This window comes from Nerophis lumbriciformis, linkage group LG16, assembly GCF_033978685.3.
Source record: "Nerophis lumbriciformis linkage group LG16, RoL_Nlum_v2.1, whole genome shotgun sequence".
NCBI lineage: Eukaryota > Metazoa > Chordata > Actinopteri > Syngnathiformes > Syngnathidae > Nerophis > Nerophis lumbriciformis.
This window is the reverse complement of record NC_084563.2, coordinates 33,701,132-33,715,764: the sequence shown is the minus strand read 5'-3', so window position 1 is coordinate 33,715,764 and position 14,633 is coordinate 33,701,132. Positions and strand designations below refer to the sequence as shown.

The window sequence follows — 14,633 nt, the reverse complement described above, 5'->3', positions numbered from 1 at the left end:
CCGCATGTTTAAAGGTTTTTCTAATCGATTTAAATTCCAGCATAACAGAATCCAGTTTAAAAACTTGAACATGATCTCTATGTGCTACACTTGTTAACGATGAAAATGTATATCGATCTGCGACTAAACACAATAATTCCGAGTAAACTACAACTAAAATGCAATTAATGGTGATTAAATATTGTAACAATTATATTAGATTATATAAGAAGCACATTTTTTGTGGAATCGCCAACCCACGCACCACCGCTCTCATGTACGCTCTTTTGCAGTGTCCGCATGTTTAAAGGTTTTTCTAATCGATTTAAATTCTAGCATAACAGAATCCAGTTTAAAAACTTGAACATGATCTCTCTGTGGTACACTTGTTAACGATGAAATCTTATATCGATCTGCAATTAAACACAATTAATTCTGAGTAAACTACAACTAAAATGCAATTAATGGTGACTAAATATTGTAAAAATTATATTAGATTATATAAGAAACTAATTCTTTGTGGAATCGTCGACCCATGCACCACCGCTCTCATGTACGCTCTATTGCAGTGTCCGCATGTTTAAAGGTTTTTTCTAATTGATTTAACGTTGCAGCTCTAAATTCCAGCATAACAGAATCCAGTTTAAAAACTTGAACATGATCTCTCTGTGGTACACTTGTTAACGATGGAAACTTATATCGATCTACGATTAAACAATTGAGTAAACTACAACTAAAATGCTATTAATGGTGATTAAATATTGTAAAAATGATAAAAGTAGATTATATAAGAAACACATTTTTTGTGCACCACCGCTCTCATGTACGCTCTATTGCAGTGTCCGCATGTTTAAAGTGAAGTGAAGTGAATTCTATTTATATAGCGCTTTTCTCTAGTGACTCAAAGCACTCTACATAGTGAAAACCAATATCTAAGTTACATTTAAACCAGTGTGGGTGGCACTGGGAGCAGGTGGGTAAAGTGTCATGCCCAAGGACACAACGGCAGTGACAGGATGGCAGAAGCGGAAATCGAACCTGGTACCCTCAAATTGCTGGCACGGCCACTCTACCGACCGAGCTATACCGTTTTTTCTAATCGATTAATCGTTGCAGGTTTAAATTCCAGCATAACAGAATCCAGTTTAAAAACTTGAACATGATCTCTCTGTGGTACACTTGTTAACGATGAAAACGTATATCGATCTGCGAGTAAACACAATTAATTCTGAGTAAACTACAACTAAAATGCAATTAATGGTGATTAAATATTGTAAAAATTATATTAGACTACTGTATTTTTCGGAGTATAAGTCGCACCGGAGTATAAGTCGCACCTGCCGAAAATGCATGATAAAGAAGGAAAAAACATATATAAATCGCACTGGAGCCCGGCCAAACTATGAAAAAAACTGTGACTTATAGTCCGAAAAATACGGTATATAAGAAACACATTTTTTGTAAAATCGTCACCCCATGCACCACCGCTCTCATGTACGCTCTATTGCAGTGTCCGCATGTTTAAAGGTTTTTTTAATCGATTTAAATTCCAGCATAACAGAATCCAATTTAAAAATTTGAACATGATCTCTCTGTGGTACACTTGTTAACGATGGAAACATATATCGATCTGCGATTAAACACAATTAATTCTGAGTAAACTACAACTAAAATGCAATTAATGGTGATTAAATATTGTAACAATTATATTAGATTATATAAGAAGCACATTTTTTGTGGAATCGCCAACCCATGCACCACCGCTCTCATGTACGCTCTATTGTAGTGTCTGCATGTTTAAAGGTTTTTTCTAATTGATTTTCAGTAAATTCCAGCATAACAGAATCCAGTTTAAAAACTTGAACATGATCTCTCTATGGTACACTTGTTAACGATGGAAACTTATATCGATCTGCGATTAAACAATTGAGTAAACTACAACCTTAATGCAATTAATGGTGATTATATATTGTAAAAATGATATTAGCTTATATAAGAAACACATTTTTTGTGGAATCGTCGACCCATGCACCACCGCTCTCATGTACGCTCTATTGCAGTGTCCGCATGTTTAAAGGTTTTTCTAATCGATTTAAATTCCAGCATAACAGAATCCAGTTTAAAAACTTGAACATGATCTCTCTGTAGTACACTTGTTAACGATGAAAACGTATATCGATATGCGATTAAACACAATTAATTCTGAGTAAACTACAACTAAAATGCAATTAATGGTTATTAAATATTGTAAAAATGATATTAGTTTATATAGAAAACAATTTTTTTGTGGAATCGTCGACCCATGCACCACCGCTCTCATGTACGCTCTATTGCAGTGTCCGCATGTTTAAAGGTGTTTTCTTATCGATTTAACGTTGCAGCTCTAAATTCCAGCATATCAGAATCCAGTTTAAAAACTTAAACATGATCTCTATGTGGTACACTTGTTAACGATGGAAACTTATATCGATCTGCGAGTAAACGCAATTAATTCTAAGTAAACTACAACTAAAGCGATAAATGAGGGATTACAGTACAGTATTTTGCTACGTTTGTTCAAAACATGAAGGGCACCAGACATGTATACTTGTTTATTTGACGGTACAAAAGCAATAGTACAATGACATACTCAAGGGTGTAACATTTATATGTTTGTATAAGAATACATATACACAGACACAGAAAAGAAAACGCGTTTGGTTTGTCAATATTACTATTTTTTTGTCACGCTACCTCTTACCGGAGTATTATGGCCACAATGAAAAACACTACACAAACCTGCAATGAGCACAAACAAAACACGTTTGATTAAAGCAAAATGTCCTGGACTCCGTTGAAAGAGAATTTAATGGTTTGTGGGGTGGACCGGACACCGTATAATCATGAATAGGGACAGACTATGAACTGGTCACAACAGTTTGGCTCCGATCCACACACCATAAACCGGTCATATCAACAACACCCGATATACAAATATAGTCAAGATAATGAGCATTTACCTGAATATGTACAGGATATGTACCGGTCAGCACACTTTAGCTCATATCGACACACTGTAAACGACAGCGAGTCACATTAGCATTGTGGCTAATTAGCTAAACAGAAAAGTGCATTAAACTCCACAACTCACCTCCGCTGTAGTAACACAAACACGCCTGGCATGTTTATGAGGGGGCGCTACTGAGCAATCAAATAGACCCATTTAAACAAGTAGAACATGTATCGCTACCCTGATGCATTTACAATCGTTTCATTTTATTTAAAAAAAAAAAAGCTGTTATATTGGGAGAAAAAGTTTTGAGTAAAATAAAAAATATTACAAAAAAAACTATGTTTTTAGTCATTTCTTTCAGATAAAATTATAGTGTACAAGAAATAACTTAATGGTAGTTGTAATATTATTATATTATAGTTGTATTATAAGTATCAATAATTTGTGAAAAATAGTATTAGTACAAAAACGTAAGTTTATAACAACTCATTTTTTTAAAGTAGTAAATTGAAAGCCGCCATGCTCAATGAGCTACAGAGCTAGCCTAAAATGTTAGCATGCGCACATGAAAAAGCTAACACTTAGCATGTGTGCAAACGTTAGCATGATAACAGTCAGCATGTTTCACATACCAAGTTAAATCACTCAAAGATGTGTGGCTGCGAAAATAGAGAAAAAAAGTGTAAAAATAGATGAAAAACTTAGCATGCTTAAGTTAGCTTGCCAGCATGCTATCGTCTGCATGCTAACAGTTAACAAATGTCACGTACCAAGTTATATGGCTCTGGTGTTAAAGGTTGCAAAACTAGCTCAAAAAGGTAGCATGCTAATGTTAGCATATTAGCAAGCATGCTAAGAGTTAGCTTGTGGCACATACCAAGTTATATGACTCTAAGGTGTATGGCTGGGGAATTAACGAAAAGAAAGAGAATAATTAGCTAAGAAAGTTAGCACTTTAATGTTAGCATGCTAACATTAGCATGCTAGCAGTTAACAGGTGTCACATGCCAAGTTATGTGACTATGGTAAACGTTGCAAAATTAGCTAAAGAAAAATAGCACTTTAATGTTAGCATGCTAAAATGCTAACGTAAACGTGCATAGTTATTAGCATGTTTCAAATACCAAGTTGAATGACTGTAAGGTGTATGGCTGCGAAATTAGAGAAAAAAATAAGCTGTCATGAGAAAAGTTGAAGAATTTGAAAATCTTAAGTTAAATCTTGTTGAAAGAAAAAAGTTGCGACTGAAAAATGTAGTGTCATGAAAAAAAAAGGGAAAATATTAAAATGAAATCATATTATGTGAACACATTTCATTAGAGTAAAAGCCTATAGAGCAAAAAAAAAAAAAAAGGTAACAATTAGACAAAATGTTTCATATTGTGAGATAGTAATATTAATATTGCACATTACATTATGCAAAATGCAAATACTAGCTATACTACGAGAAAAACTAATACCAAAAATAAAGTAGTCTTTATGAGGAGAAAACGTGTAATTTGATTACGAAACTGAAGTATTAGTGGAAATTTTTTTATTTTTTAAGAATGAATTCAGAATGGTGGTATGACTTAAATGAAGTTGTAATAATAAAATAGTTTTATGATAATATGTTTTTTAAAAAGCTATAACTTAATTAGAATAAGGTCATAATATCACAGAAATATCTTATTTCATGGGAATAAAATCGCAATTTAATGAGATATTTAAATTAAATTGATTAAATCATAATATATATATATTTTCATTTAATGAAGAAAAAAAAGTAGTTGTATTATGATTAAAAAAGCTGCTATTTTATTTGAATAAAGTCGTAGTTGTTGAAGGAATTGTGTGTGAATGCTCCAATGCTGACAGAATGTAGTGTGAATGTAAGAATAGTTGGAATGTTGAAGAGTTGAAATTTCCAGGAAAAACGGAATTTGGTTTGGAACTTGGGAAAATGTTAGTTGGATGAGTGGAATGTGTTGATGTTGAAATGGTTTGAATTGGTTGAAACATTTGGGAATTGTGGAAGTTTAAAAAATGGACATTTAGAATGGGGAAAATGTCCCTGAAAAGTGTGAATTCTTGGAAATCCGGGAATATTTTTTTAATTGTTGATGAGGAGCACATAATTTTGAACAGGCTGAAAATGTTGGATTTGGAACGGTTTGAATCGGATAAAAAATGTGTAAATTGTGGAACTTTGAAAAATGTCCCATTCATTTCAATGGGAATTTCCTGGAAATTTCGGAATTTAGGGAAAAGTGGGATTTTTTGGGAAAATCTTAAAAGACTTGAATGCTGTGAATGAGTTGAAATGTTTGTTTTAGGAATTGTTCAAATCGGTCGAGAAATGTTGAAGTAGTAACAATTTATTTGAGAAATGGAATTAAGGAATTCCAGAAATATCGGGAAAACCGGGAATTTTTCCAGTTCAAAAAAACACTTTGTTTTTGTCCTGATTAAGAGGAATGTTTTGACGGTGGAACGGTTGAAGTGGGTTGAAAAATGTGGAACTAGTAGTCGCCAGAAAAAAGGGTCACTAAATGGTTTGAAAAAAAAGGGATTCTGGGAATTCCTGGAATTTTTTTGAACTTGGAAAAATTATAGTTTGAATGTTAAGAAGCATGTTTGACGGTGGAATGGTTGAAAAATGTGGAAGGAGTAATCACCAGAAAAATGGGTCACAAAAGGGTTTGAAAAAAAGGGAATTCTGGGAATTCCTGGAATTTTTTTGAACTTGGAAAAATGATAGTTTAAATGTTAAGAGGAATGTTTTGACGGTGGAATGGTTGAAAAATGTGGAAGGAGTAGTCACCAGAAAAATGGGTCACAAAAGGGTTTGGAAAAAAAGGGAATTCCTGGAGTTTTTTTCAACTTGGCAAAAATGATAGTTTGAATTTGCAGGATGAGTGGAATATGTTGAAGGTGGAATGGTTTGAATCGGATGAAAAATGTGGGAATTGTAGAACTTTGAAAAATGTCCCATTCATTTCAATGGGAATTTCCTGGAAATTTGGGAATTTCGGGAAAAGCGGGAATTTTTTGGAAAATCTTCAAATACTTGAATTTTGTGAATGAGTTGAAATGTTTGTTTTTGGATTTTTTTCAAATCGGTCGAGAAATGTTGAAGTAGTAACATTTTTAATTGACAAATGGCATTAAGGAATTCCATAAATTTGGGGAAAACCGGGAATTTTCCCAGTTCAAAAAACAACTTAGTTTTTTGTCCTGATTAAGAGGAATGTTTTGACGGTGGAACGGTTGAAGTGGGTTGAAAAATGTGGAAGGAGTAGTCATCAGAAAAAAGGGTCACTAAAGGGTTTGAAAAAAAAGAGAATTCTGGGAATTCCTGGAATTTTTTTTAACCTGGCAAAAATGATCATTTGAATTTGCAGGATGAGTGGAATATTTTGAAGTTGGAACAGTTTGAATCAGATGAAAAATGTGGGAGTTGTGGAACTTTGAAGAATGTCCCATTCATTTCAATGGGAATTTCCTGGAAATTTCGGGACATTTTTGGAAAATATTAGAAGACTCGAATGTTGTGAATGAGTTGAAATGTTTGTTTTTGGAATTTTTCAAATCCGTCGAGAAAGGTTGAAGTAGTAACATTTTTAATTGAGAAATGGTATTAAGGAATACCAGGAATTTCGGGAAAACCGGGAATTTTTCCAGTTCAAAAAACACTTTGCTTTTGTCCTGATTAAGAGGAATGTTTTGACAGTGGAACGGTTGAAGTGGGTTGAAAAATGTGGAAGGAGTAGTCGTCAGAAAAAAGGGTCACTAAAGGGTTTGAAAAAGAAGAGAATTCTGGGAATTCCTGGAATTTTTTTTAACCTGGCAAAAATGATAGTTTTAATGTGCAGGATGAGTGGAATATTTTGAAGTTGGAACAGTTTGAATCAGATGAAAAATGTGAGAGTTGTGGAACTTTTAAGAATGTCCTGGAAATTTGGGAATTTCGGGAAATTTTTGGAAAATATTAGAAGACTTGAATGTTGTGAGTGAGTGGAAATGTTTGTTATTGGAATTTTTCAAATCCGTCGAGAAATGTTGAAGTAGTAACATTTTTAATTGAGAAATGGCATTAAGGAATTCCAGGAATTTCGGGAAAACCGGGAATTTCCCCAGTTCAAAAAACGACTTTGTTTTTTGTCCTGTTGTTTTGGCAAGAAAAAAAAGTTACCATTTCACACAGTAAAGTCACAGCATGATAGGGATGATGTTCAAAACCGGTTCTCCCGGTTGTTCGATAAGAAAAGAACCGTTCGATAAGAAAAGAACCGATTCCATGGACTCGAATCCCTTTTTGAGAACCGGTTCCCGTCATCGAGGCCACTATAGTAAAGAAAAAGAGTTGGTTCTTTATTCGAATCCCGTCCCACAAGAAATGCCCTGTGGGACATCACAGGAAATGACGTAGTGTTGTGATGTCACACAAGCAGCAAGTGGGGGGGGGGGGGGTCAGGGCTGCATGGGATTCTGGGTGTTTGTTCTGTTGTGTTTATGTTGTGTTAAGGTGCAGATGTTCTCCCGAAATGTGTTTGTCATTCTTGTTTGGTTTTGGTTCAAAGTGTGGTGCATTATTAGTAAGAGTGTTAAAGTTAATTTATATGACCACCGTCAGTGTAACCTGTGTGGCTGTTGACCAAGTATGCATTGCTGTCACGTACGTGTGCAAGCAGAAGATGTATATTGTAATAAAGTGATAGGCTGGCACGCTGTTAATACAGATTGTAGGGGGCGCCAAATGTTGTACCATCATGTTACGCCCTTATTATAGCCGTAAGGGTGAAAATCGGTGAATATTAATCCCGGGAGTTTTCTGCGAGAGGCACTGAAATCCGGAAGTTTCACGGGAAAATTGAGTGGGTTCAGCAAGTAAGCTGCTGAGCCGCATCAGAGTGATCAAAGAGCCGCATGCGGCTCCGCAGCCGCGGGTTGCCGACCCCTGACCTATAGTGATCACAGAGACAGGTTGTTTTTGTGTTACTGTATATATTTGTTTTTCTGAAAAATCCCACTTAATATACTTTGGGTAACAACAATCAATATTTTTATTTTTTATTTTTTTAGGGGGGGGGTAACAGTCAATATTTATTTATCTATTTAATTTAATTTTTTTTTATATAATAAAAGTGAGCTTTTGTTAAACCAAATATTGTGTGTTTTTTTCCATATACAACAACCTATCTGGATTCGATAAGAGAATTGATAAGGAATCGGTTCGATAAGAGGATTCGATAATGGGCTCGAACTCGATAATTTCTTATCAAACATCATCCCTACAGCATGATAACCCCCCCCAAAAAAATATACATATTTGAATTTTGTGATTGAATGGGAGACCCTAATTAGGATTATGTGACAGAAAAAAACCCCGAAAGATTTAGGTTAACAAACATTTCACGACCTGATTGATACTTGGCACGTCTCCACGACTTGTGTTTTGGTCCTGGTCTTTCATCTCTGCTGCCTCCAGCTGTGTCGGTGTGGAGTGGAGAGCACCCTGAAGGCAACACGGGTGGCCTTGCTGTGTCTCACACCGGCCAACACCTGGTTTGTGTTCCCAGGAATACCAGACTGGAACCTGCAAAGTGCAACCACCTCAGTCACGATACTTGGCAACAATACGGAGGTGAGCTGAGGGATTCCTTCGGGTCGTGCTGATTATGTCAAGCGTCTTTTTCATGTCCGTGGGTAAGCTGTTGCTGCATGAAATAATCATGAAGACATGAGCGTGACAGCGCTACAAACCACAGTCCTTACCACCGCTATTTGCGCGTACTTCCCCCCTCTGCAGGGGACAAAAGTGCGTGTCATGCCGAAATCAATGCCGGCTGAATGCTGGCTTGGTTGGGGGGCGTGGTTGCAGGTGTGCTGTGGTTGCAGGTGACCACCACCACGCACGCTCCGGCCCGACCCAGACACAGAGGCGCCACCTAAACCGAGACAAGAACAAGAAGTGGACTGAACACAGGAAGCCTTCTCCAATTTACCCATGTTTAAGTGTGCTGAAATTACCCTCTGCATTTGACCCATCCCCTTGTTCCACCCCCTGGGAGGTGAGGGGAGCGGTGAGCAGCAGCGGTGGCCGCGCTCGGGAATCATTTTGGTGATTTAACCCCCAATTCCAACCCTCGATGCCGAGTGCCAAGCGGGGTCCCATTTTTATAGTCTTTATGACGACTCACGACCTACCGATCTCAGGGCGGACACTCTAACCACGAGGCAGGATTTACGTCATTTTGTTATAAGCTTTACAAAATAAAGTCTGCAAATCATACACACGCAGAACGGAGGAAGCAATGTGCCTGGAAATGAGATACTGATACCAGTAGCGCGCCCTAAAGTCTCAGACCGTGTCTACTATAAGCCGGATAACTCCTTAAACAAATAATTCTCTAGCCTAAGCCCCGTGTCGGCCACACTAAACCATCGCTCCCAGTCTGTGGAACGCTCTCCCTGACCACCCGAGGGCACCACAGACTGTGGATGCTTTTAAAAAAGGCTTAAAAGCCCTTCTTTTTAAAAAAGCCTTTTTTTTTTAGATATATGCATACTAGTTATAGCTATTTGGCTGTTCTAGTTTTTATTTGTATTTATTTCTTTATTATCTTTTTATTACTATTTTTTTAATACACTGTAGCACTTTGAGATTGTTTACTCGATATAAAGTGCTTTTAACAAATAAAATCTATTATTATAATTATTATTATTATTATGTTTAAGGTTCCCCTCCTTAGACAATTTTTTACACGGGTAAGCGCGCCGTGTGTTTCTTGAATCTTCGGCTCTTAGCTTTGTATGGACTCATCGATCTTTTAGAAACTGAGAACTTTCCAATGTCCAGGTCAGCTATGATTCTACTTACCGAAAAACTTTGTTGATTTGTCGAAGGAGAGACAACGACAATGCGGGCTCCCGTGGATGTGATAAAAAAAAAGGTAGCGTGTGCTTTGTATTACCTGGCCATCGACTGAAAACTACAGAAAACATTGAATGCATTTTGACTGGCGAAGCAGACTGGATCAGTTATTACTCAACGTCTAGGTCCAGAGTATATAAAGTCACCAAAAAGGAACGGACAATGAAGGTGAAGGCAAAATAGTGAGTGTCCTGACCAGATATCTACATCCTTAGATTGATTGATGTAAAATGTTCTTTATCACATTGTTTACTTTCACTTGTCCATTAAAGATATGATTAATTTATGATGGCTCAGGTGTTATTCACTACAATAGGGCCCCACAGCACACTGAAATACCACAACACTGGATATTGTTCAGATAAGTTACATTTAATTTAAGAACTTGCACACAAAGCAACTATGACGTGCTCATTTTTGGCACATGCGTTCTTAGTCGGCATTGTGTGTGTGTGGACAGAGATAAGGTTAGGTGGGAAACAGCCCGTTTAACCATAGCCGGCTTAGTGTAGAAGGGGCCTTAGTTTGTCCTCGGTGGGCAATCTAGAAGGACCACAGTCCTTTCAGTCCCGTTTGGAGTACCGCTGATACGGAGAGGAATTACCGCCAAAACTCCACAAACAAACAAAAATGATTTTATTCACACCCAACAATTTGCAAGTAAAACAGTTTTCTTCAATTAAAAAAACGATTCGCAAGGGATATTTTTTTTTCTTCAATTAAAAGAAAGTATTTGCTAGTAAAAAAACTATATTTATCAAAAAAAATTGGCGAGTAAAAAAAAACTATTTCATCAATTAAAAAAAAATATTTCAGGAGTAAAAAAACCAACTATTTTCTTAAATTAAAAAAACATTTCGCAAGTAAAAAACAAATGTCTTCAATTTAAAAAAAAAAAATCGACAGAAAAGAGACAATTGTCTTCAATTAAAAAGACAATTCACAAGTTAAAAAAACGATTTATTTTCATGAAAAAAACGATCGCAAGTAAAAAAAAAAATCTTCAATTAAAAAAACGATTTTCTTAATTAAAAAAAAATATTTTATTCAATTAAAAAAAAGGATTTGCAAGTAAAAAAACAATGTTTATCAAAAAATTATTCGCAAGTAAAGAAAACATTTTTTTAATTAAAAAAACTATTTGTAAGTTAACAGATATTTCCTTCAATTAAAAAAAACAATTCACAAGTACAAATTTTTTTTGTTCAAACAAAAATAATATTTCACGAGTAAAAAAATAAAAATTTTTCAATTAAAAAAACATTTGCAGGTAAAAAATAAAACAATTTCTTCAATGAAAAAATTATTCGCAAGTAAAACAAAACATTTTTTTAATAAAAAAAAACTGTTTGCAAGTTAAAAAATTATTTTTTCCTTCCATTAAAAAAAACAAAACAATTCGCAAGTAAAATTCTATTTTCTTCAATTAAAAAACAATTCGCAAGTAGACATTTTTTTTTCTTCAATCAAAAGTTACGTGGTGTTCTCGAGTAAAAAAACAAACATTTTCTTAAATTAAAAAAAGATTTCGCAAGTTAAAAAACCCAATTTTTTTCAATTTAGAAAACATTTCGCATGTAAAAAAAACCAAATTTTTTTCAATTAAAAAACAAATCGTAAGAAAATAGACAATTTTCTTTACTTAAAAAAACGATTCACAAGTTCAAAAAACAATTTCCTTTTAATAAAAAATCTATTAAAAGTACAAAACACTTATTTCCTTTAAATAAAAAAAGATCGCAAGCAAAAAAAATTATTCAATTAAAAAAAGAGTATTTTCTTCATTTAAAAAAAAATATTTTCTTCAATTAAAAAATGTTCGCAAGTTAAAAAAAAAAGTTTTTCAATTAAAAAATACTTTGCAAGAAAAAAACATTTTTTTCAATAAAAAAACGATTCGCAAGTAAAAAAAATGTATTTCCTTTAGTTAAAAAAAACAATTCGCAAGTAAAAAACTATTTTCTTCAATTATAAAACAATTCGCAAGTACACATTTTTTTTCTTCAAACAAAAATAATATTTCACCGAGTAAAAAAAAACATTTTTTTCAATTAAAAAAACATTTGCAGGTAAAAAAAAACAAAAGTTTTTCAATTAAAAAATACTTTGCAAGAAAAAAACTTTTTTCAATAAAAAAACGATTCGCAAGTAAAAAAATTTATTTCCTTTAGTTAAAAAAAACATTCGCAAGTAAAGAAAAATATTCTGCAAGTAATGAATAAAAAATAAAAAAATCTTTTATATATATATATATATATACTTTTTTTTTTTTTTAACCCAATGTGGCCCCCGTGTCAAAAGGTTTGAGGACCCTTGTGTTAAATAAATAATACAATTTGTGATTAACACGTTTTCATATCATTTGACAAGGTACGCTAAATGGAAATACTGAATATGATAAAAATCATGAGTAATATTACTAATACAGTGTAAATATTTGAGTGGGCCCCCGACCCCCTCTGCAGTGGAAAAATTGGGCCCCCGGCTTAAGAACCCTTGATTGAAATGTCAATTAATGAATGACAGGGCGCTTCATATGAAATTTTTACCGTGGCACACAGCTTTCGTCTTTGTTTTGTTAGGCAGAGGTATCGGGTTCGAATCCCAGTTGTCGATGATTTAGGAAGGATTATAGAGGTATGTTTTAATAATGTAAAATATGTTATTTGGCACACAAAAAAATAATTATTGAACAATTTATTTCCCATTATTTCGTTTTAGTACGTTTTCATTATAAAAGTATAGAAATTGTTTCACATCAATAAAAAAGTGAACAATTTTTCTAACGAGAACGAGGGGCTCTCAATAAAATTCTGTCCCGGGTCCCAATTTAACGTGGGGCGGGATTGTGTGTGTTTGTGTACCTGTGTCCACTCATTAGTCTGAGGGTCATAGCTCTCCACTGTGCTGAGATACACCAGTCCATCGTAACCGCCCACAGCGTAGAGACGGTCGCCAAGGAGACAAACACCCACTGCGTCTCGGCTGACACTCATGGAGGCCACTGCTGTCCACACATCCGTCTGAGGGTCATACCTGTAAACACATTGTACCTGTTTTGTCATATTGTGTTGGTTGGCTGCACGGTAGCACTGTAGTGTGACGGACATACCTGCTACACAAGCAGGAAGTTGTGGTGTTAAGTTAGATTCAACTAATTGGAGACTATAAATTAAGGGTGTCCAAACTACGGGCCCGTCTGCGTCTTCAATTTGGCCTGCAGGTCGTCGTGAGTTTATTAAGGAATCTGGCCGCAGGGAGAATTCAATTCATTTTAAAGATCAGTTTACAAAACCTAAGACCATTGAAGTTGGCATGTCCTGTAAATGGTAAATAAAAATGATTTGCAAAGCCTTTTCAACTTATATTCAATTGAATAAACTGCAAAGACAAGATACTTAATGTTCACACTGAAAAACTTTTTTTTTTTTTTTTTTTGTGCAAATAATCATTAACTTAGAATTTAATGGCAGCAACACATTGCAAAAAAGTTGTCACAGGGGCATTTTTACCACTGTGTTACATAGCCTTTCCTTTTAACAACACTCAGTAAACGTTTGGGAACTGAAGAGACACATTTTTGAAGCTCTTTAGGTGGAATTCTTTCCCATTCTTGCTTGATGTACAGCTTAAGTTGTTCAACAGTCCGGGGGTCTCCGTTGTGCTATTTTAGGCTTCATAATGGGCCACACATTTTCAATGGGAGACAGGTCTGGACTACAGGCAGGCCAGTCTAGTACCCGCACTCTTTTACTACAACAGCGTGGCTTGGCATTGTCTTGCTGAAATAAGCAGGGGCGTCCATGATAACGCTGCTTGGATGGCAACATATGTTGCTCCAAAACCTGCATGTACACTTCAGCTTTAATGGTGCCTTCACAGATGTGAAAGTTACCCATGTCTTGGGCACTAATACACCCCCATACCATCACAGATGCTGGCTTTTACACTTTGCGCCTATAACAATCCGGAAGGTTCTTTTCCTCTCGGGTCCGAAGGACACGACGTCCACAGTTTCCAAAAACAATTTGAAATGTGGACTCGTCAGACCACGGAACACTTTTCCACTTTGCATCAGTCCATCTTAGATGAGCTCGGGCCCAGCGAAGCCCGCAGCATTTCCGGGTGTTGTTGATAAATGGCTTTCGCTTTGCATGGTAGAGTTTTAACTTGCACTTACATATGTAGCGACGACCTGTAGTTACTCACAGTGGTTTTCTGAAGTGTTCCTGAGCACATGTGGTGATATCCTTTTTGATGTAGTACCACCTGAGGGATCGAAGGTCACGGGCATTGCCGCTTACGTGCAGTGATTTCTCCAAATTTTCTGAACCTTTTGATGATATCACTGACCGTAGATGGTGAAATCCCTAAATTCCTTGCAATAGCTCGTTGAGAAATGTTGTTCTTAAACTGTTGGACAATTTGCTCGCCCCATCCTTGTTTGTGAATGACCGAGCATTTCATGGAAGCTGATTTTATACCCAATCATGGCACCCACCTGTTCCCAATTAGCCTGTTCACCCGTGGGATGTTCCAAATAAGTGTTTGATGAGCATTCCTCAACTTTCTCAGTCTTTTTTGCTACTTGTGCCAGCTTTTTTGAAACATGTTGCAGGCATCAAATTCCAAATGAGCTAATATTTGCAAAATATAACAAGGGTTACCAGTTCGAACGTTAAGTATCTTTTCTTTGCAGTCTATTTAATTAAATATAGGCTGAAAAGGATTTGCAAGTCATTGTAT

General features: G+C 35.5%; 1 protein-coding gene across 1 annotated transcript in view; it reads right to left on the bottom strand.

The window, feature by feature from the left end:
* Window positions 1–2,566: 2,566 nt before the first annotated feature.
* klhl5 (kelch-like family member 5) overlaps window positions 2,567–14,633 on the bottom strand; it is a 157,280-nt gene continuing 145,213 nt past the window's right edge. Inside the window, exons 15-16 of the mRNA XM_061977040.1 lie at window positions 12,752–12,923; window positions 2,567–8,901 (exon numbers count right to left, since the gene is read on the bottom strand). Of these exons, the coding sequence (XP_061833024.1) occupies window positions 8,779–8,901; window positions 12,752–12,923 (295 nt within the window). The 3' untranslated portion in view covers window positions 2,567–8,778. The remainder of the gene's footprint in view (window positions 8,902–12,751; window positions 12,924–14,633) is intronic.